The 23,238-nt window shown below is 34.2% G+C and overlaps 1 protein-coding gene across 1 annotated transcript in view; it reads left to right on the top strand.

Moving 5' to 3' along the window:
- LOC148953577 (protein MAK16 homolog) overlaps positions 1-23,238 on the top strand; it is a 124,578-nt gene that overhangs the window by 35,589 nt on the left and 65,751 nt on the right. Inside the window, exon 4 of the mRNA XM_089087739.1 lies at positions 5,186-5,368. Within this exon, the coding sequence (XP_088943865.1) occupies positions 5,186-5,368 (183 nt within the window). The remainder of the gene's footprint in view (positions 1-5,185; positions 5,369-23,238) is intronic.

Here is a 23,238-nt window from a genome sequence, read left to right as displayed (position 1 = left end):
TGCTCGTATGAAAGGGATACTTGTATAAACTTCAGAGAGGGCTCATTTGATTGGACATTGAAAGTTCGAGCTCACTTTTTAATAGTCAAGATATTCGAGGGCAGCTAGCCCCCCCCCCACGCCTTCTTTTTCAAAACCCATCTGATGAAAATTTTGAGATAGACATCTTCTTAAAAATAGTTCAAAGGTCGGATAAGAAAAAATCCGGTGTCAATAGAACCCCCCAGGGCACAGGGGAAGGCGTTCTAAGTTATAACCTAAGGGCATGTATGGTTCTTATGAAAGGGATGCTTGTATAAACTTCATAGAGGACATCATTTGAATGGAAATTGAAAGTTCTAGTTCACTTTTTAAGAGTCAAGAGAGTTTAACTAGCCCCCCCCCCGCTCTTTTTTCGCCAAACCCGTCCGCTACAAATTTTGAGATAGCCAATTGTTCAAAAATTAGATCACAAAAATATCCCCCCGGTCCTTGGTGTTAGGTGCTTCAAGTTCAGTACTGGGGGTGCATATGGTTTATACAAAAAAGATTCATGTATATAAAAAAAAGGGATTGCATTTGAATGAAACTGAAGTATGATAGTTCAATTTTTAAGAGCCAAAACATATCCGAGTGCAACTAGCCCTCCCACACTCTTTTTTTCCCCAAGCCCATCCGATAAAAATTTTATAATAGCCATTTCATTAAAAATATTTCAAAGGTCAGATAAGAAAAATTCCTGTGTCGACAGAACCCGCCAGGGCCCAGAGGCAGGCGTTACGAGCAATGCTCTAGGAGCATATATAGTTCTTATGGATAGGATGCTCGTATAAACTTCAGAGAGGGCTCATTTGATTTGAAATTGAAAGTTCTTGTTCACTTTTTTAGAGTCAAAAGAGATCAGAGGGCTACTAGCCCCCCTCCCCCTTCCTCCACGCCCTATATACATAAGATAAAAAGTTTTAGATAGAAATTTTGTTAAAAATAGTTCAAAGTTCTGATAACAAAAAACTCCGGTGTCACAGAGCCCCCCAGGACCCGGGGGTAGGCGTTTTAAGTTATGCCCTGGGGACATATATGGTTGTTATGGAAGGGATGCTCATACAAAAATCCTAGCGGGCTCATTTGATTGGAAATTGAAAGTTGCAATTCACTTTTTAAGAGTCAAAAGTGATTGGAGGGCAGCTAGCCTCCCCCCACACTCCATTCATTTTTTTTCCCAGAGGCATTTCATATAGAAGGGGACGTCGTATAAACTTCAAAGGGGGCCCATTCGATTGAAAATCGAAAGTTCTAGTGCCCTTTTTAAGATTCAAAAGTGATGAGAGGGCAACTGGCTCCCAAGCCGTTTTTCCCCAAATACATCTGATAAAAAATTTGAGGTAGCCATTTTGTTAAAAATCGCTAAAAGATTATATAACAAAAACTCCTTTACGTATGGTTATTTCGTTAAAAATAGTTCAAAGATCAGATAAGAAAACATTCTGTGTCGACATCCCCCCTCCCAGGGCTGGGGCAGGCGTTGTAAGTATTGCTCTGCATATATTGCTCTGCGTTGTAAGTATTGCTGGCATATATGGTTCTTATGGAAGGTATGCTCGTATAAACTTCAGAGAGGGTTCTTTTGCATGTAAATTAAAAATTGTAGTTCATTTTCTCTGGGTAAAAAAAAGATCAGAGGGCAACTAGCCCCTCCCGCCCTCCACACCTTTGGGTGTATCGGATGGATAAACCCATCCCATAAAAATGTCAGGTGACCATTTTGTTAGAAATGGTTCAACCATCAGATATTAAAACTCCAGGGTTGACACGACCCCCCATGGCCCAAGGATAGGCGTTGTAAGTTATACTCTGGGGATATATATGGTTCTTATAGAAGGGATACTCGTATAAACTTCAGAGAGGGCTCATTTGATTGAAAATAGAAATTCTAGTTCACTTTTGAAGAGTGAAAAGAGACCAAAGCTTAATCTAGTTCCCCCGCGCTCTTTTTCCGCAAACCCACCCGATAAAAATTTTGAGATAGCAATTTTGTTAAAAATAGTTCAAACATCAGATAATAAAAACTCCAAGGTTGACACAAACCCACTTTTTACTTTCATATTGTTGCTTTGATATGAGTTTTGATACTTTAATGAATATTAGATTTTCTTTTAAGTTTGATTTTGAAATAAGGAATTTTTAAAAACTTGAAATTTTTTGCAATCAAAAACGAACAAAAATTAATTAAAAAAAACTTTCAGAAAAAAAAATTTTTCAAATAAAATTAATGGCTATTGTAAACTAAATAGATGCAGATAAAAATACCTTTTAAATCACATGCTCAAAACTAACATAAATTATTGTTAAAGAATCAATAAAACCCAAAACAAACGGAAATTAAATAAGAGATGATAACAAAAACATAAAGTCAATAATGAAACAAATGAAAAAATATATTTTACAGCGATTAATGCTTAGATTGAATATTAATATCAAGCTTAAAACGAAAAAAAATATATTTCTTTTGAAGTATAAATGAAATTAAAACGAACAGAAATTAAATCAATGCGAACAAACATACAATAGATATTAATGTAAATTAATAAGCAAATCTTAAAACGAGTGAAACTTAAATTGAATATGCAAATCAAGCTTGAAACAAGCACAAATCACTACAAACAAGAGTTTGGCCATGACCTCCTTCTCTCACTGTAAAAGTCTAAAACGTACTGCGTCATTGGCGCTTTACTGAAAACTATGTACGTTTTGAACAGTCTAGTAAAATATAAACATCCTCAAATTGAACATTTTATGTATACTGATATTAATTGTTGAAAGATCCATCAGCTTAAGAATTTATTCTAGTGTAGTTGTATTTTAATTTTCATTACTGCAAGAACTGGGAAAGAAAATATTTGTATTATTTTTTTAATTAATATAATCCGTTTTCAGTGAAGCGAGAATGACGCAGTAGGCTTTTGGTTTTTATTTACAGTTAGGAAAGGAGGCAGTATCCAAACACTTGTTTGTAGGGAAACTATATTCGTCTTTAACAACTTTAAAAAGAGCTAATAAATTAAACTGAATATTTTATGTATAATGATATTAATTGCTGAAAGCTCATCAGTTCAAAATGTTACTATAATTTTAATGTTTATTTTCAATATTAAGTACAAAAGAAAATATTTGTCATAAAATTGGTTTTCAATAAAAACTTCAATAAAAAGACGAAACCAAATCAAATTTAAACGGCAAATTTTTATCCGCGAAAGCAAAAACCAAATTTAAAACATAAAAAGAGCAGAGATATAAGAGTTTCAACAATTATTTTTATAGTATGTCAAACCAAAATTAGCAGAGATTAATCTGATTGAAGAACCCCATGGATCTTCAATTAGCTAAATAAGGATATAATTAAATTTTTCCTCTATAAAAGGCAGAGTTGAACTTTATGTATGAAGATTGGATTTCATAACAAACTTCAATTTCAAAGCAAATGGCAAGACAATCTAATCAAAAATGGAGCCTCGTCTAGTTTCTGAGTGGTTCTTCCCAGGACTATTCCTCTAACCTAATTTTACAGAGATTTGGATTTTTTTTTCTCACAAAGTGTCTGCTTAGACCAGCTGGTTCCCATAATCGTGGCGCCACTCAAGACTCAACTAAAGAGTTTTATATTAGGGATTAGAAGTGTACTGCATTTGTAAAAAGATTGCATAGCAAGGAAGCCGTGTGTACACCCCCACGACATTGAGGCTCTTGAGCATTTCAATGAAGTTTCTCCTATTTATGTATTCAGGTTTCTCGTCGATTTTTTTTTCTAATATTACTGAAACCATGTTCCTATGTTCCATGTGCTAATTTTTTTGGCTTCCTCTGATTAATGTTTTCAGCATACTTTTTTTTCAAATCAATACATGTCAAATGACGTATTTTAGAGATGTTTAGAGCATTTTAGAGTTAATAATAGGGAATATATAATTCAATATTTCATGTAAGGCTCACAGTTTGTTCCATAAAGTGGCCCACTAGGTCCAGGCTGTAAAAAGACGGACGGGGCCATAAACGGCCTCCAGAATATTTAAGTGGGGTTTTTAACTCAGGCTAACAACACTCAGTACTGTAGCTTTTATTTTACTGAATAAATCAAGCCAACACATCCATCCCAACATGAAGATCAGGTTTTGTAATGTAGTTTTTTTTTTCTCGCCTGCTCATACATGAGTCACATGGTGCCTCTATATCCAATGTAGGTACCTGCTCTTTTTTTCTAGCTGTAGCCAGTGTACCTGTCTCCACCCAAATCCCCTGGAATGCTTTTCGACTGGGAATCCCATAAGGATCTCCCTAGATGAATGACGATAGAGAACAATCTTTGTGAATCTGTCTTCCGCAAACATGCCCTGGCCATCTTAACTTTTCTTTTGTTATAGCCCTAGAAATTGGTATTGAGCCGGTTGTACTGTCGTGTATATCTATTTATTTTTCTATTTAGTTTTTTTTCGAGTTTATTTTTAATTTTTTTTCCAATTTTCTTTTCTTTTTTGTTCTTGGCTAGTAGGCTATGCGTAAATTTATTTTATTTTTATTTTCTTCTTTTTCTACTTTTAATTTCTAATTTCTTTTTTTTGCTAGAATGCTCGATTTACTATTGTGTTTATTTTCTTTTTTTTATTTTCTAATTTGTTTTTCTATTTTTACTTTACTGTTTTATTTTCTAATTTTTATTTTCGTCGCTAGTGTGTCAATTTACTATTAGGCATATCTTTTGTATTCTAAATTTTATTTTTTGATATTTTATGTAATTTTTTTATTTTGTCATCTAACTTACTTCCTAATTTTTTTTTTACTTTCATTTCTAGTATGCCTAATTCACAACTGTTTTATGTCTATTAAGTGATGGAAATTAACGCTAAATCATTAAAACTATTTTTTTTTTCAGAATTTTGAGTTCGCTTTGCCATTTTACACAATATAACCTTGATCCATTTAACTGTGGAAAGGATTCTACTTTTTTGAGTAGACAAGAAGAAAGTAATTTTGTAAATCTTTCCTAAAGTGCTTGGCTCTTTTCCCAGAAGTAATGATTTCTTTTCCTAGTTTTCCCCCCTATCTCTGCTTGAATTTCAAATAGAGACAACAAGTAATCTATTAAGAAGGACCACGGATTGGTATCCCTTGTAATCACAAATGCCGTTTGTACAGCTAATTGTATTTATTTTAGGTCATCTTTTCCTTCAAAGATGTGGGAACGTGTGAAGCTTTCTAAAGACCTTGACAAAGCACTTCGTCAGATTAATGTCAATCTCATCTATTGGCCCAAGTTTATGAAAGCCAAATGCCGTCAACGATTCTTGAAAATACAACAGTATTTAATTCGAATGCGGAAACTTCGACTAAGAAGACAGTAAGATTTCCTCTTGATTTTTAATTTAAACATATTAGATCATTCATTCTTGGAAACAGGGGGGGGGGGGGGTCTAGAAATTTTAAAACTTTTATTTTAAAGTTCACCTTCGTTTCGAAGATATTAACCTCTAGCCGTCGAAGTTGATAAAAGAGTGGCAAACGTTGTAAGATATGCCCTGGGGGCATATATGGTTCTTATGAAAGGGATGCTCGTATAAATTTCAAAGAGGGCTCATTTGATTGGAAAAAGTTGATCAAAGATGCGGGAACGTGTGAAGCTTTCCAAAGACCTTGACAAAGCATTTCGTCAGACTAATGTCATTCCCATCTACTGGCCCATGTTTCTGAAAGCCAAATGCCGTTAACGGTTCTTGAATATACAACATCATTTAAATACTGTTTCTAGAAACAGGGGGGGGGTCCAAAAATTTTAAAACGGGGGATATAGTGGACAGTTTCACTGTCCTCCCTGGAAACAGTCAAAGTGAGAGGTATGGGAAGGGGATATGTGGAAAAATACAGAATCTGAAGAGAAAGAAGGAGGAGGCGAAGGTTAATAAACAGGAGAAAATCTCAACTAACCTATTGAGAGCAATTAGGAAAGCCAAATGCTATCAACGATTCTTGAAAATTTAGCAGTATTTAATTCGAATGATAAAACTTGGACTGAAAAGATAGTGAGATTTCCTCTCTTTTTATTTTTAACATATTAGATCGTTCCTGCATGCAAATCGGAGGGGGGGGGGGGGTCCCAGAAAACTTAAAAATTTAGTGATACGTCCATTTTTTAACTGTAAACAATGAGAGGCGAATGAGGAAACTTACAGAATGTAGAGAGAAAAAGGGAGGAAGCAGAAATTAAGATGAAGAAGAAAATCCACACTAACCAAATGACAGCAAACAGAGTGCAAAAACAGATGAACAATAAAACAGGATCTCGGGGGGGGGGGGTATCTCAAAAGTCTTGGAGAGGAATATCAAAAGAAAATTTTAGATTCATTCTGACGGAGATGGAATTTCAAATTGAGATATAACTCATCTGCTGAAGTTGACCTTAAACGAATGATTGGTTACAAAAAAGGGTTTTCAAAATAAAGTAAGGAGACATATTAAAATGTAAAACGAGCATTCATCTAATAATTCATCTTTAATCTCCTTGAAATAACTATAAGCTATTAATATTGTGGTGTTGCTGGCAATGGTGGAACGGGTCGCTGACAATATTTTATAAACAATAATAAAACATGAATAAGTAAAAAAAACATTATTAACAGCTTATGTAAATATTGTTATTTTTTTTACTTATGTTTTATGTTTTACTTATTAATTTTAACAATTTTATATTTACAGCTTATGTAAATTGTATTTTTTTTTCAAAGAGGACATCTGATTAGTCACTGTACATGATTTTGAAGTAAAAAAAAAATGAAAAAAGGGATCAAGCCGCTCCAAAAAAAATGTCTTGGAAAGTTTTTCGGTAGGCTGTTCTGATACATTCGAGCATTTATTATTTTAGTGTAAGTGATCTAAGGGAGTAGGGTGATTGAATATTGCTATTTGTTATTTTCATATGGCGGTATACTTACACGCAGTATAGCTGTATTTGGCATATTTTGAATTGACGAAATAAAAACAAATTGAGTACGAATTTTTCGCCAGTATGAAAAAAAAACAAGAAAAACTACATAACACGGATAAGGAATCAGACAAAATAAAAGCACAAAGTAAATAACTGCGAAGACAACGCGACTTTTTGATCATTCATGAACTTTGGAATTCCTAGAAGTGAGAATTTTCTTTCTTCCTAGAAAGCGACAAAAGCTAACTTGCCCAAAAGTTAACTTTTTCGTCTTGGCTGGAATAATTGATATTACTACATACGCACAGAAGCTACGTTTAAGTCTGTTTAATGTGCGTATTAGTCAGGTCGGAAATTAGTAAGGTTAAAAGTATGCGGTGCTTGCTTTAAAAAAATTGAAGCGAAAAATAAAATACCACACACGTTTATAAGAAAAAGGAAAAAAAACGATTATTTTCTGGTTAAAAAAATATAAGTGAGAAAAGAATAGACAATTTTTATCGATTCCATATCACCACATAACATTCACTGTTGAAAAAGACTAATTGCAAAAATTTGAGAACGGATTGTATTTGACCCTCAAAAAATAAGTAGTTATAAGAATTACCTTATTCTGCCTAAATCTCGTCAACTGGGCTTTACATTACTTTCAAGGCTCCGAGGTTTTCCGAGAAAAGAGTCAGCTACTGTGTAGAGACAAGTGTATCTACCTAAACCAGTGACTCCTAAAGTGGGTACTACCGCCCCCTTGTGGGTGCTGGAACGATTCAGGGGGGGGTATGGGCACAGATGTTTTAAATTAATTGTTAAACATATGTATTGCATATGTATGATTAAAGGTTACTGCTGATAAAAATCTTGGAGAAGACCAGTAAATAAGCAGTACACCAAGTTAATTAAGTTAATTCCTCTCAATAAAATGATTTAAAGTGGTTTTTTTTATTACCTTTCTCTTCTGAGTTTTGTAATTTCTTTCACCATTGTTTCTAATTCACATCTGTCTGTTTAATCCCTATTAAAATTTAATTACAGTTAATTTCCGGGGGGGGGGGGCTGAGTAATAGTTTATCCGGAAAGGGGGAGGTAGGTCAGCTAAGTTTTGGAACCACTGACTTAGAACAATCGTTGTACGTGAGTCATACTGAAAAGCCTAGGTGACTAACACAAAGTAGGTTGAAATTCGATGTTTTGTTGAAATTCGGTGCAAAATAAAGAAATTGGATTGTATCTTAGGAACAGCTTGAGATATGCTTCAGATATAACTTGAGAAGCGTTCTAAACTGATGTCAAGTAGTTTTAGTTTACAATACCGAAATATCTGTTGGATATTTGACTTCCAGTTATAACCTTGTAAGCTCAGTGAACGATTTTAAATTGATTTGTTTCTGTGCAATGAATTTCTTGCAAAAGCCTAGAACAATAAGATAAGTGGGCGTGGCGCTGTAACTCAGAAATTTTTAACTGTCTCGTGTATTTTTCTAGAGAGGGGGGGGGGTTAACGCGTAAAAAATTATTATGAATAAGATTATAAATAAGTTTAAATTATAATTTTGGGTTCTGAAATTGATTTTCCTCCCCAATTTTTACTCCAGTTATTCAAACACACGTAAATACATATAATAAACTAAAAAATATACCTACACCAAAATAATATGCTCCAAAAGTGTACAAAAAATGTGCTTATGCTTCTTCCGCCTTACATTTTGAAAAATACCCTTTTTTTGGTATTTTCATTGAAAAAATCTCCTCCCCCTAGAATCTGAAGATTCGGTGCTAAAAAAACAAAAAACTAAATTTTTTATTAAAAAAAATAATTATGTTGGAACAAAATTCGAATATGATAAAATTTAATCCCATACGAAAATGAACTTTTAATACTAAACCCTTTATTTACTTTGTAAACGAGGCTTAACTAAATGACAATTAATGACTAAGAAACCTTGATTTTACCTTCACCATCTCTTGGAATACCGCCTTTATATTTATCAATAAAATTAATATAACATAAAGCAAATGAAATAAATAAAAGTTTTACCCTTCAATTAAATATCTACGAATTTTTATTTATTGGTTTTAACTTAATTTCTCAGTTATTTCCCTTTATTAAGATAAGCAAAATTGGATTTTTTTTTTAAGGAGAGGTTTTAAGAGCATAGCTGTATTCAGGAGGGGGGGTAGGGGATTTAACCTCCCCCCCGAAATGTTTGTCTGACTCGTAAAAAAATAACAAAAATGGATATAAACAAATTTTCTATGCGTTTTTTGAGTTTTTTGTGTAACCCCCTCCCCCCCCCCCCAAAAAAAAAAAAACCCTTTTGAGTAAAACCCCTTCCTGAGAGTCATATAAGTATTCACTACTGCCTTGATCGTTGTTATTCCTGGTGTCCCCTTTTTTTTAACAATTTTATTTTTAATTTTCAGTTTTTTTCAAAAATTATGTATAGTTTTATTCTAAATAGTGACAAAACGAAGCGAATTGTGGAAAAGAAAAAACGAAAATACTTTCAGCTAGAGAAAAAATCAGTGGCTAGAAATGTCCTCGTTTTTTCTCAATTTGCTTCATTTTGTTTTGCAACGTGCTCTTAGGAATTATTTCCTAAATCATGTCGTTAGTGCCATTAAGCGGGTTCAAGTGTAAAGTGACTAGTGCTATTCAAAATGATAATTTTATCAAATCTATATCTACAACAGGGATCTATTTACAAACTTTTTTTTTACATTTTTTATACATATTTTTCGAAGCTACAACAGGGGTCACTAGAATCACTTAAGATGGATTATGTACCTGCTGCAAATTTTATGTAAAAGGCAAGGCCGTATCCAGGGGGGGGGGGTACCCGTTTTTAACCCCCCCCCCCCCCCCGAAATTTTTGACCGACTCAAAAATAAGTCGAAAATTAGTAAAACCTAGGTAAAAATCAGTAAAATTAGTCGAAAACTGAGTCAAAAATTAGTAAACCCCCCCGAAAAAGTCAAAAATTAGTAACCCCCCCCGAAAAAAAAATCCTGGATCCGCCCTTGGTAAAAGGTGCAGCGTAATGTTACCTTGGCCAAAAAGCTTGTTTTATTTCTATACAGGTTTAAAGGAGTTGTTCAATGTCACCTCTTAACAATAGTTCTGGCCTCTTGCATCCGGGGCAAAATCTTGATTAAGGCCCCCCCCCCCTATCTTCCAAAAAATGTCAAAGTCAAATTTAAAAAAAATAATTTGTTCATATATTAACATAATTGAATACAAAATATTACAAAAAAACGAAGTTAAAATTAAAACATTAAAAAAGATATGGGTAACATGAAATTTCATTTTCAATTTGCTTATACTTTCTGTCAGCTGCGCCTTCTATTTTGTTTCAATATAGAAAAAAAAAAAATCAAAATTACAAAATGATTATAATCGTTAGATTATTTATTTGAAATCTTGCGCCCCTATAATTTCTGCGCTCTGTCCCCCCTAAAACCACTCTGCCTCTTAGGGTTCCAAATATATTTATGGATTAACGGTTCTGGGTGTTAATTTGAAAAAATAACATTTCATTTCGAGCTTCATCTGCTATGCCAACAAATCGTTCGCATGTGTTATTCGCTTGTATCTGTATAAAAGTAGTCTGTAAATACATTCTAAGACCACACTGGCTATACAAGACGTATGAAACCAAGAGAGGAAAGAATATAATAAATGAAAAATATAATCAAATAGGTGAGAAAACGAGGATTTTGTCACCCAATAGCAAAATATGAAGACGAAGCAAATATTTTGACGAGGACCTCCGCCAAGTCATCCTCAGTGCCCCCCCCCCAAAAGTGAGCCTATCAAGAGCAGAATAGATATTGAATAAAAAAAACAGCCAAAGATAAATGAAAGAAAATCCACCAATTGGCTTGAATAAGATTTTTTTTTGCCTGGCAATAGACTTTGCCATTCTGCAACTTCAATTTTCGTTAGATATGCAAACAAGTTGTCTTAAATTAGACTAGGCGAAAATATTGATTGAGTCTTTTGAAATTCAGTTGTTATAAATTGGGCTTAATGAAATATCTCCGGTGTGTCTATTTATAGCCAAATTTCTGTTTACATGTTTTTTTTTCTCAATTGCCTCTTCAAATAATATTGGTAGGCCATTTACAGTAGATATTAAAGTTGCTTATATATATATATATATATATATATATATATATATATATATATATATATATATATATATATATATATATATATATATATATATATATATATATATATATATATATATATATATATAATATATATATATATATATATATATATATATATATATATATATATATATATATATATATATATATATATATATATATATATATATATATATATATATATATATATATATATATATATAAAATCAAATAGTTTGTTGTTAAAAATTTAGAATTTCCTGTTTATTTAAAATATGTTACACACCATTTTATGCATAAATTACAGTGCTTTTGTTTGATTTTATTTTGAGGGGTTTCCTAGAGATAAGACTAAAAGATATGTCGAAACAAAGTGTCGCTGTTTCTTTTGAGGGCTTTGTGTCACTTAGAAAGCATTGAAAAACACTACATTTTCCTTGGAAAGTAAATAAAAGTACTTTTATAAAATGAGGCACGAGAATATTGCCTAGATGTCTTGTCTAGTTGATCCTTGTAGTTTTTGGGCGAAAGAAATAGATAAATGGAAAAAATAGATCGATACGCCGTTCTTTAGTTTTTTGTCTGCTCGTTTTTCTTGTGTCTCTTCCGTAAAACATAGGGAAACAGCTCGATTTTAAGAGAAAAAGAAGCAGAATTCTTTTTGTAACAAACATGGAACTACTTTTACAGTCTTTTTTTTTACTATGTTGTGTTTTGTCAAATAGACTAAATTATCTTTGTGTTTTTATATCCGATTTATTTCCTGCATAAATCCTGCTAGTTTTAATTTTTTTAATATTATTGACATTTTAATATTTCTTTTTTTTTGCCAATCTTATCATATTTGTATTTGTGGTCTTTTTAAGATTGACTCTGAAGTGCAAATTCGGCCGTTCTGAATTTTTGATTAGATAAAATAAAAAAAAAGTTTTTTTAACTGAAAGTATAAAGTGCCATTAAAATTTAAAACGACAGAAATTATTCCGTTTATGAAATGGGCTGTCCCCTCCTCAACGCCCCGCTGTTGACGCTAAAGTTTTATTGTTTTAAAAAAAGAGTTGTGAGAAAGAGTCGAACTTGCAGTCCTTCCCCCGGGGACTGTGGGGGATTAAGTCATCCTCAAAGATATAGTTACTATATTTTCGACCATGCTGAACAGAATGGCTATCTCAAAATTTTGATCGGGTGACTTTGGGGAAAAATGAGCGTGGGAGAGGGCCTAGTTGCCCTCCATTTTTTTCTGGTCACTTCAAAAGTGTAGTAGAACTTTTAATTTCCTCTCGAATGAGCCCTATAGCGATATTCTAGGACCACTGGGTCGATACGATGACCCCTGGAAAAAAAAAAACAACCAAATAAACACGTATCCGTGATGTTTCTTCTGGCAAAAAATACAAAAGTTACCAGTTTTTCAGATAGGAGTTTGAAACCTCTACAGTAGGATTCTCTCATACGCTGAATCTGATGGTGCCATTAGTTCATTAGGGTTCTATGACTTTTAGGGGGTTTTTCCCCATTTTTTCGAAAATAAGGCATATTTTCTCAGGCTCGTAACTTTTGATGGGTAACGTTGAACTTGATGAAACTTGTATATTTGAAATCAGCATAAAAATCTGATTCTTTTGATGTGTCTATTGATATCAAAGTTCCGTTTACAGAGTTTCGGTTACTATTGAGGCGGAAAAAGTTAGTCGCTAGAACAAGTTAGAACAAGATTTAGGTTATAAGTTGGTTATAAGTTATAGAATATAAGTTATAGGTTATACATGATAAAGAGTATAGGTTAGAACAGGATATAGGTTATAAGTTGGTGATAAGTTATAGGTTATACATACCATTTATACCATAGGAGGTAATGGTAATGGTATGCCATTATGGTAATGGTAATGGTATACCATTACCCCCATAGGAGGCACGCACCAAGAGGGAACCTTGTCCCTGGGGGTCCATAATAGGAACTGGGGCACTCTCGACCGGGGCCATAGATACAGGCGGAGGAAGAAGAAGGCCCCTCAAATGTACACTCAATAGGTCCCACCAGTGTGTCCACACGTCCCATGAGTTACAAACCTTCTCCCAGTAATGGGTTAAATTGCATGGTGATGCAAAACCCCATCGCGGGAGAATCCTCTATAGGAGGACAACTGCGATAGAGGGTAAGATCCAGATCTATGGACAACGGCCTCTGCAAAGGGCTGCCTCGACTCTTTCGGGGTACCTGCAAGACTGGGACCTGGCGATCAACTCTATTGCCACTTGAGGAGTGGCGATCGTCGATGACATTATACCTTAGTAAACAACACAGCATTCGAATGGGATTCTGATTAATGGACAATTCTTCTGGGCTTGGTCTGTTTTGACGGGCGGTTTTCGGGCTGATAAACTTTTCATAGCTAATTTATCTATTGTGGGCTGCCTTCCCGTAGTAGCGTAATATTTTTAGGCATGAATATATAATATGTCGGAGGTAAGAGGCTTGAGATTGTCTGCAGGATTTCGACTCTTGCTGATAGAAGAGCATCGCCAATTGCTGAAAACCATGTTGTGACCAAGATGGGCCCAGGATTGTACAAAGCCTCCATTGATACTGGGGGTCGCAGGCAAGGGCGCCCATAGGCTGAATTTTAGGAGGGGGGGGCTTACCTGGTCTAATCGGCACTTCCAGTGCTGTATAATTGAAATCTCAAGACAAAATATCATAGACAGCACGACAGAGCTGTCTAAGTAAAGAGCAATGTGGGCACAATATATTGTTTTGTTTTTTAGACCAGGGCACTTCTTATAGAAAGAAATGTCACAGGAACTTCAAAAAGAGCTCATGGAGGGAAACCCGCTCCCCCTCCCCCCCCGTCAGTCCCTTCCCCAAACACACCTAATCAAAATTTTGAGATAGTCATTTTGTCCAACGTAGTTTAAAGGTGCGTAAATTATGACTGTGAGAAATACTCCCCCCCCCCCCACCCCGTAGAGCACAGGTTGTAAGCTATGCCCTGGGGGGGGGGGGGTCATAAGGTGTTTTAGAAAGGATGGTCGTATAAACCTCAGAGGGGGCTCATTTGATTGGTAATCAGAAGTTCTACTGGCCTTTTTAACAATCAAAAGTGATTGGAGGTCAACCCCCCTTATGGGCGCCCATGGTCTCAGGGACTTGTTGCTGTCCGGTTCTAAGCACTTCGCTGTAGACTTGAGAAGATATGTGATCCCCGTTCTGCACTTTTATCCGAGATCATTGCTTTTCCTGTGGCCAAAATAATTTCAATGATTTGAAGAACATGAAAATTGGAACCTGGAATGTTATGACGTTAAAAAATGACTATCGTATTGACGTTTTGACTGACGAATTCAGACGATTCAAACTGGACTTACTAGGAGTTTCAGAAACTCATATCCCAGGGGTAGGAAGCATGAAATTAAGTAATATAGCATTTGTTTACTCAGGTAAGAAGGGTGGGTAACATAGACAGGGACTAGGGCTTGACGTATAAGGAAGCTGCTAAGTCTTGTTAGGCTGGGAAGGTATTAATAATAGAATACTAATTGCTCATTTTATGACTAAAAAGTTCAGGGTATCAGTTATAGTAGTATATGCCCCTGTAGAACCGACTGACGAAGATAATAGTGACTCAGATGAATTTTGCTTAAAGTTACAGGAGCAAATAGACAGGGTCCCAGGTAGAAATATGATGTTTTTACTAGCAGATTTTAACGCCAGATCGGTAAAAATAAGGATAGATGGTATCCTAGTCTAGGTGAATTTGGTGTAGGAAAAGAAAACAGTAATGGTTACAGACTTTTGCAATTTTGTAGGTATAACAATCTAGTTATAACCAATACGGTGTTTGGTCATAAAATGGCTCATAAGTTAACATGGTGTTCACGTGATGGTAAGACAGCAAACCTTATTGATCATGATATAATAAACCGAAGACTGGCAGGATCAATGCAAGATACTAGGGTATATAGGAGTGCTGTTATTAATTTTAAAAGTAAAGACCACCATCTAGTAGTATCTAGGGTTAGTTTAAAGCTGAAAATCCGGAAGGGTAACTACCTCCCGAAAAGTTATGATGTTGGTAGACTCCAGAATGAGAATTTGAATGAGAATGAGAAGAGAGACACTTGCTCAAGACAGTTGAATGCTTAACACGAGAGCTTAAAATTGAATAGTTTTAAAGATAGTTGAACTAATTTTAGAAAAATAATATATAAAGCTGCGGATTAGGACTTAGGGATAAATGTTAAGACAACAGCTAGAAATATTAGTTAAAAAGCTTTATGTTTAATAGAAATGAGAAGGGACTTGTACGAACAAATTAAAACTTAAAGGTGTTATGTCGAAAAAGGGACTTGTACAAGAATTATCTGAGTGATAGATCATATAAAAACAAAAGGAATGTAAAGAAAGTGGAGAAAGCATTAAAATATGAACTAAGGAGGCGGGAAGTGGAGGCCATGGATAAAATTGTAAAGGATCTGGAAGATGCAGCTAGACGGCATAATAGTAAAACATTTTGTTGTCATGTTAATAATCTTAGAGGGACTAGTCAATCAGGGCTTGTCTCAGTTAAATATGGGAGCAGGGCCACAATTAGTGATGAGGAGACAGTTAAAGAAAGATGGTTAGAACATTTTGAGAATGTGCTATAGCAACATAGAATTTCAGGAAAAGATATAGGGGAAAATGGAAAAGTTTGTAGTACCTTGGATGTGAAGGAACATTTGTTTTGTGAAGAGGAATTAGCGACAGTACTAAAAGGATTAAGAAATAATAAGGGTCCCGGTGCAGATAGTGTGGTAAATGAATTTCTTAAATATGGTGGCTCTGAGGTTAGAAATAAGTTACTGAAGATTATGAATATGATTTTTGAAAAAGGGGAAGTACCGAACGATTTTTAGGAAAACCCTAATTAAGCCACTTTATAAGAAAGGTAATAAAAGTGAGTGTGGTAATTATCGAGGCATTAGTCTGGTCTCTGTAGGTAGCAAATTACTTAGTAATATGATACTTTTTAGACTGAGAGATGCCGTAGACAAAGTTTTAAGAGAAGAGCAGTGCGGTTTTAGAAAAGGTAGAGGATGTGTCTGAAGGAGCACTGGAAAGGCAATGGGAGACCATGGAATCAAATGGGGAGGAAAAAGTCTCCTGGACTTAGATTATGCTGATGATCTTAGAATTTTAGATTAATGTGTTAGCAAAAAGAATGTAATTTCAGTGGTTTTGCGAGTTCAGAGTGCTAGAATAGGTTTGAAAATAAATTGTACGAAGTTTAAGTCGCTAAGGCTAAGAATTAGTGAAGATGAAAAGGTGACGTTGGGTAATGAAAAGATTGATCACGTGGGCAGCTTCACTTACCTGGGTAGGATTATCATTGAATATGGTGAGTGCAGTGAAGATTTTAAAAACAAAATAGCGAAGGCCCAGGGTGTTTTCTCATGGTCAAAAAATGTTTGGAAAAACAGGAAGATAAGTCTGCGAACCTAGATGAGAATATTGGCATCTACGCTAATGACAGTGGCCAAAATGGCCCTGAAGCATGGGCGCTCCGAAAAACGGATGAAGATTTTCTAAATGTTTTCCAGAGAAATTGCTTATTGATTGTTCTAGGTACCCGGCTGACTGACCGTATTTCAAAGAGTAGGCTTTACGAAAAATGTGGTTCAATCCCGGTTTCTAGGGCTATAATGAAAGAAAGGTTGAGGTGGCTAGGGCACGTTCTGCGGATGAAGGATGACAGATTGCCGAAAATTGTCCTTTTCGGCCAACCGTCTAGGGCTAAACGGAAAGCAAGTCGTCCTCGTCTGGTGTGGGAGGATGTCTTAAAAAAGATTTAAAGGAAATGGGAACTTCCTGGAAGGGTGTTAAAGGGGAGGCTTTGAATAGATTGGGATGGAGGAGGAGCGTGCGTGGCTGTTTTGGCCTCAGGCGGCTTCGTGCTGCGGTGAGTTGTTAGTAGTAGTAGTAGTAGCTCCTTAAATAAGGTTCGTTACCACAAACTGTTTGATTGTCCGTTTTCAGGAAATAAATTTTGTCCTACTGAACTGAACGGGTACTCGGTACTGAAAGGGTAATGAGTACTTGGCACTTAACGGGACTGCTGGCTGGAACTGAAGAATCATCCAACAGGGCTTTTTTATATTTTTTTCCTAGTTGTTCCGAGCTTATATATATATATATATATATATATATATATATATATATATATATATATATATATATATATATATATATATATATATATATATATATATATATATATATATATATATATATATATATATATATATATATATATATATATATATATATATATATATATATATATAATATATATATATATATATATATATATATATATATATATATATATATATATATATATATATATATATATATATATATACATATATATATATACATATATATATATACATATATATATATATATATATATATATATATATATATATATATATATATATATATATATATATATATATATATATATATATATATATATATATATATATATATATATATTGTGTCTTAAACGTGAAAAGGTGCGTTTGCGAGAGAGTTGATAGTGTTGAAATCGTTAACTGTCTCAGAACTTTAGTTAATTAATTAATTTATTTATTTTATAACCCATCAAAAATACAAAGCAAGACTTTGGAGCATAACAAAAAGAAAGAAAATGAAACGAAAAAGGCACATACAAAAACAGGAGCAAACACGTGCAAATTAAAACTCGAATAAATCTAACAATTTGGAAAAGTAAGCCACTCCAAGGGTGGTAAACCTCTTTAAATGTATCATAGAAGTAAATACAATATAACAATGATAATAACCCAGCACAAAAATAGGAAACTAGCATTCAAACAGAAAATCCTTCTGAGGGTGGTTCGACCGATAATCTGTAAGCTTGAAAAAAAGCCTATCTGCAGTATCAAGAGGATCCGGCAAGCTGCATTTCTCCGGCAGTCTACCATTCCTAGTCCATAGGAGGGACCCGAATAAGGAACTTTAAATATTTGAAATAAGGCTCGGTATAACCTCTTTAGTCAAATTACTGCCGCTTACTTCATATCATATCTTTTTCCCCTCAATAATCGATTCATTAGGAAAAAACTCCCCGCTACTCTTGATAAATTTATCAGTTTTTACGCCAGCATACATGCATCGGCTAATAAAGTTCAGTATAGGACAATGCAAAAAATTATCGGAAGTCATAAATTCATACCATGTCCACGCAATGCAGTCGTGAAATAATCCAACTGGAACTTTCGTCCAGTGGAAGTTGTATTGAAATTCAAGAAGCTGTATTGAAATTCAAACTTGGCATTTTGTGACACAACCTGACTGAAAAAACGGCACTTTCATTTGAATTAATCTCTTTTCTTACTTAAAAGGGTACCTGAATTCAAAGTTTCAGTCTAATATGATCACCTCTGACACGCGTCTGCGACCATCCTTCCTCTGTGAGATTTACTATTTTCGTATACAGAAGGCTGAAAACTTATTCTTAGTTCTCAGACAAGTTGAATTTAATATTATAATTTCTAGTGATATTGCACCCTTCTTTTTCAGGTGAGAAAAATGGTCCTTATTTTAACTCTGCAAATTATCTAATGGTAGTAACTTTGGATTGGCTACTTTAAACATAAGGAATTTTACAATACCTGGAACGACTAAAAAATAGAATTTATTTTATATATATATATTTTATGAAATTCCGTTCTTATAGTCTAGGCTACTGTTGACAAGGGTCGTGTAAACTCTGCTGCGGAGATTCAGAATGATTTTTTCCTTAAGTCCTGCTCCGTAAATTCCGTGAATACATTTGGCTAGAGGATCAATGACAAACTAACCTGACAAGTATGTGCCCAATAAGAGAGTCATTCATACTCCTGCCATTTACCCGTGCTCCAGCCATTTAAACATTTGCCTCTCAATTACTTGGACTATCTGTCTTGGCTTTTCTCTGTCTACAATTACCCAGCGTCTTGATGCAACCTATTGCAAAATACTTGATAACTTCAATTCAAATTTTTTTGAATTGAATTTGAATTTGAATTGAAATTCAAATTCCGTTGATTTTGAATTGAAGTTATCAAGTATTTTGCAATAGGTTGCATAGGTTGCATCAAGACGCTGGGTAATTGTAGACAGAGAAAAGCCAAGACAGATAGTCCAAGATAGACCAACCACTTACAGTCCACTACTCGCATTGCATTAAAGTCTCATGAAGTCAAAGCTCGGGGTATCTTATCTAGGACTGCTATGTGGGTGTCGCAGTTCCCGAATTTATCGTTTTGGTTGACGTCTATGTATTTGTTTCATAATATAGACCCATTCCTTCGTTTATTCATTACTACGAATGTTTGTTCAAGCTGTCAGAACATCCGCAGTCTTCATTTGTTTGCTTCACTCAAATACTCCTGTCTCTCTTTCTGTTTTCCTTCTTTAGTTGAGTAATGACAAATATTGCCAGGGATGGTCTCATTCTGTTGTAGTTATTTTATTGTAGCTCCTGCAGCTGTTCAAGCTGTTCAGTTGTGACTGTTCAAGGTCAGCGAACAGGAGCAAATACGTGCAAATTAAAACTCAAATATACCAAACTTCAAATATTTACTTCAAATGTTGTGATTAAAAAAGAAAAGTGTTATTGTATAATTTTACAATGTACAATAAATGTGTACAATATTATTGATAGTAAAAATGGAAATACAACTTGTAAGAACCTTATCTTTCCAACCACAATATTTTTGAAAAACATTTTCCTGTTATATCCTAACTTCTTGAAGTAGCACGAATTTATATGTGAAACTAACTTACCGTGAGAAGCGTCATGATTCTCTTGCAAATCCTTAAAAAAAATTACTTAAAGGGACACTTAACATTCTAAAAGCTGAAACCTAAACCGTCTATCAGGGACAGCACATGTACAACTGCTTCTGTGGCTTAACATCAACTCAAAAAAGCAAGAGAGGATTTAAACCATATTTTTGAATCGATATAAATATTATTGGCTATATATTGCTTAGTTATTGGTTATATTGTGGTTGAATCTTGTTAGTAACTTTTTTTGACTAACTATTTCTGATTCGTTAATGACTATAATTTTGCAGGATTTGAATTCTTTTGCCGTTACAAATGCCAAGCGATATTACCGGATTTGTCGTGGTTATTTTGAAAAATACCTTTATACCAAGAGCTTGATACTTAAAAGAACAAAAGAGGATTTAAACCATATTTGTGGGTTGAGATCTGTATTTTGAGGCTATTATACTATCATAAAAATAAAGGAATCAAACGAAACTTAAATAATAATATATCCTAAATAGAGACTTGGGTGAGTTTATACTTAAATATATGTACACACACTTAATTATGGAAGAACAAAAGAGGATTTAAATCATATTTGTGGGTTGAGATCTGTATTTTGAGGCTATATACTATCATAGAAATAAAGGAATGAAACGAAACTTAAATAACAATATATCCTAAATAGAGACATGGGTGAGTACATACTTAATTATATATACACACACTTGATCATGGAAAATAATTTAATACACAATAAAATAAAATAAAATGTCAATCAAAATAAAGCCGTTCCCAAAACAAATACAAGATTAGCAGCACAAAAAGCAAAATTGCAATAAGGAACTGTTCGAATTTTGAATCAGTTCAGGTAGCTTGAATGAATAACTCTTTTGTTTTGCCAGTCTTGGCTCAACTTTTGTAAAGTGAGGAAACCTGGAGTCTCAAATTTTTTTTTTTATGATTTTCGTTGAAAATTTTTTTTTATCGATGTGATTTTTTAGTCAGTTTGTTTTCTTTTGCTTTGTTTTACATTGTATTTCGCTGATGGCAGCTGTTGAATTCGTAGCCGAAATATTCGAGTAGATTGTTATTCACTTTCTTCACAAATTCCTCATTATCATCTTTCTTTTTGTGTATTCAAAGTATCACACTGGCAAACGGGAAGATCTGGGGCATTTTCCGGCTAGATTTTACATTTATAATCTACATTGTAAAATGTGCCGTTCACAATCTAAATCATAGAAATACTGTTTAAGTGACAATCAGAATTGTGAGTTTTTAATCAAGATTGTGAACTTAAAAATCTTGCTGGAACTACACAACCGCTTGTCATAAACATTGCTATGAACTTGCTAGAAAGCCGTAGAAAACCGTAAGATAAACGTAATCGTAATAGATGCGTCCTGGTCGTGGAATATACGAAACGCTGTAGTTTTATAAATTAGGTGTTCCAACTCTCTATTTTAGGTTTCTCACAGATTTTGAGATTTTGAAAATTGCCCCAATTTTCAAAATGGTGTTCAGTCCCTGTTTCTAAAATATTCAAAGTGTCTTGTGCTAATAAATTGCTGGGTAAATATACTAATGGATTTGACATTTTTAGGATCAGCTTAGAATGCTGATTTTGACGTAATATACTATAATAAATATCGACATTTTAACTCAAATTATTGGCATTTACGCAGATTTCTTACTTCAAAATTTTGAAGACCTCAAAAACCATCTGATCAGATTGATTTACCTTCCTAAAGGTTGACGATGTCCAATGGCATTGCCCTGGCGGAGCATCATCCAATCGAAGCGTAGGCACAGCCTTATCCAATCCCTTCTCATTGCGCGGCGAGCGAATTTTCTTAGATAGCCAATGTAATTGAGGAACACTTAAGGTCATGTTTTTACTGGAAGTGAGATATCTAACCAAACCTAATAGTAAATCTGTGCTTTAGGGGGATCTATATTGGCAAGGGTCAGCCTTGAATTGCAGTTCGATTTCATGGACATATTCATCTGTAAATCTTTCAAGACCTCGGTGTAGGGGCGTGTCACCCGTTTTGTTTTGCTGTTGACTTTTAAGTTCAGTTTTAGTATGAGAATTATGGTCATCCATGAAAACTTGCACTTTATATAATATTTTTCCGGGGGTGGGGCCTGAAGTGTCAAGAATGAATTTTAAAGCAGTGTTTTAACGTTTTTCAAGGGATGTGCTTTGGACAGTTTTGTTTTATCGGAAGCCCCCTCTTACATCTTTATCTGAACAATCTCTAACTCAAAGTTAGACATTGTACACGGACACCTTCCTATTCATCAAAAGAGAGTTCTACCACCCTCCTTCTCCAATATTTGGTGCGTAACTACGCGTAACTTTACATTAACTGTTGAAGCCTCGAATGAACCGATCAGATCAAACGAAACTTAAAATTAATTGTCAATAATAAGCATTTATTTTTTACGGTCTGTATGTACCTTTAGAGACAAAGTTTGTTTGCTCTAAATCAATTATTTATTTTGGAATTATCACTTGGTCAAGCTTTGGCCCTGATTGGGCTAAAAATGTTGTTTTGCGTCGTAAAATGCAAGGCACGCCCACTTCGTTGCTGTGCGATCTCTCTCATGGGTTAAATTAAATTAAAAAAAAACTATTTTTTTTAACTGAAAGTAAGGAGCGACATTAAAACTTGAAAGGAACAGAAATTATTCCATATATGAAAGGGGCTGTCCCCTCCTCAACGCCTCACTCTTTACGTTAAAGTTTTTCATTGTTTTAAAAAATAAAGTTGTGAGACAAAGTCAAACTTTTTGTTTTTAAATTTAATTTCTGAACTTTTTTGAATTAATGAAGCTTTGATTTTGACTCACAGTACATGAATAATTCAAACGAAATTTACATTTTAATTTTACTTTTTCTTTTCGCTAAATGGCTTTCTCGAAATTTTGTTCTTACGTAACTTACGAATTAACTTACGTAACGAACTTCTATATTCGTATATTTTTATTGCGTATATTAGGGGGTTCGCCCCCTAGTCATAACTCGCTCTCTACGCTAAAGTTCGAATTTTGTTCCAATTCTTTAAGAATGACCTCTTAATCACAAAGGCCGGTAATTAGAATAAATAGCTCTGACGAAAGTACAAAAAAAACTACTGTTTTATTTTATTTAATTTCTTATTGTTTTTTTTTAATAATGCTGAAAAACCTGGTGTCCCCTTAAAAACAATGTCCCTTCTCCCATGAAAGCTTCCTCCATGGAAAGATCCTCCCACGTAACCTCCGATTCACCCCTCCCCCCAACTACTAGAAAAAAATCCCCCCTGAA

This window comes from Artemia sp. Qi Xiang Cuo, chromosome 4 (genome assembly GCF_049724085.1).
Source record: "Artemia sp. Qi Xiang Cuo chromosome 4, ASM4972408v1, whole genome shotgun sequence".
NCBI classification, from domain to species: Eukaryota; Metazoa; Arthropoda; class Branchiopoda; order Anostraca; family Artemiidae; genus Artemia; species Artemia sp. Qi Xiang Cuo.
The sequence above is the reverse complement of the archived record's forward strand: the minus strand, read 5'-3'. Positions and strand labels throughout refer to the sequence as shown.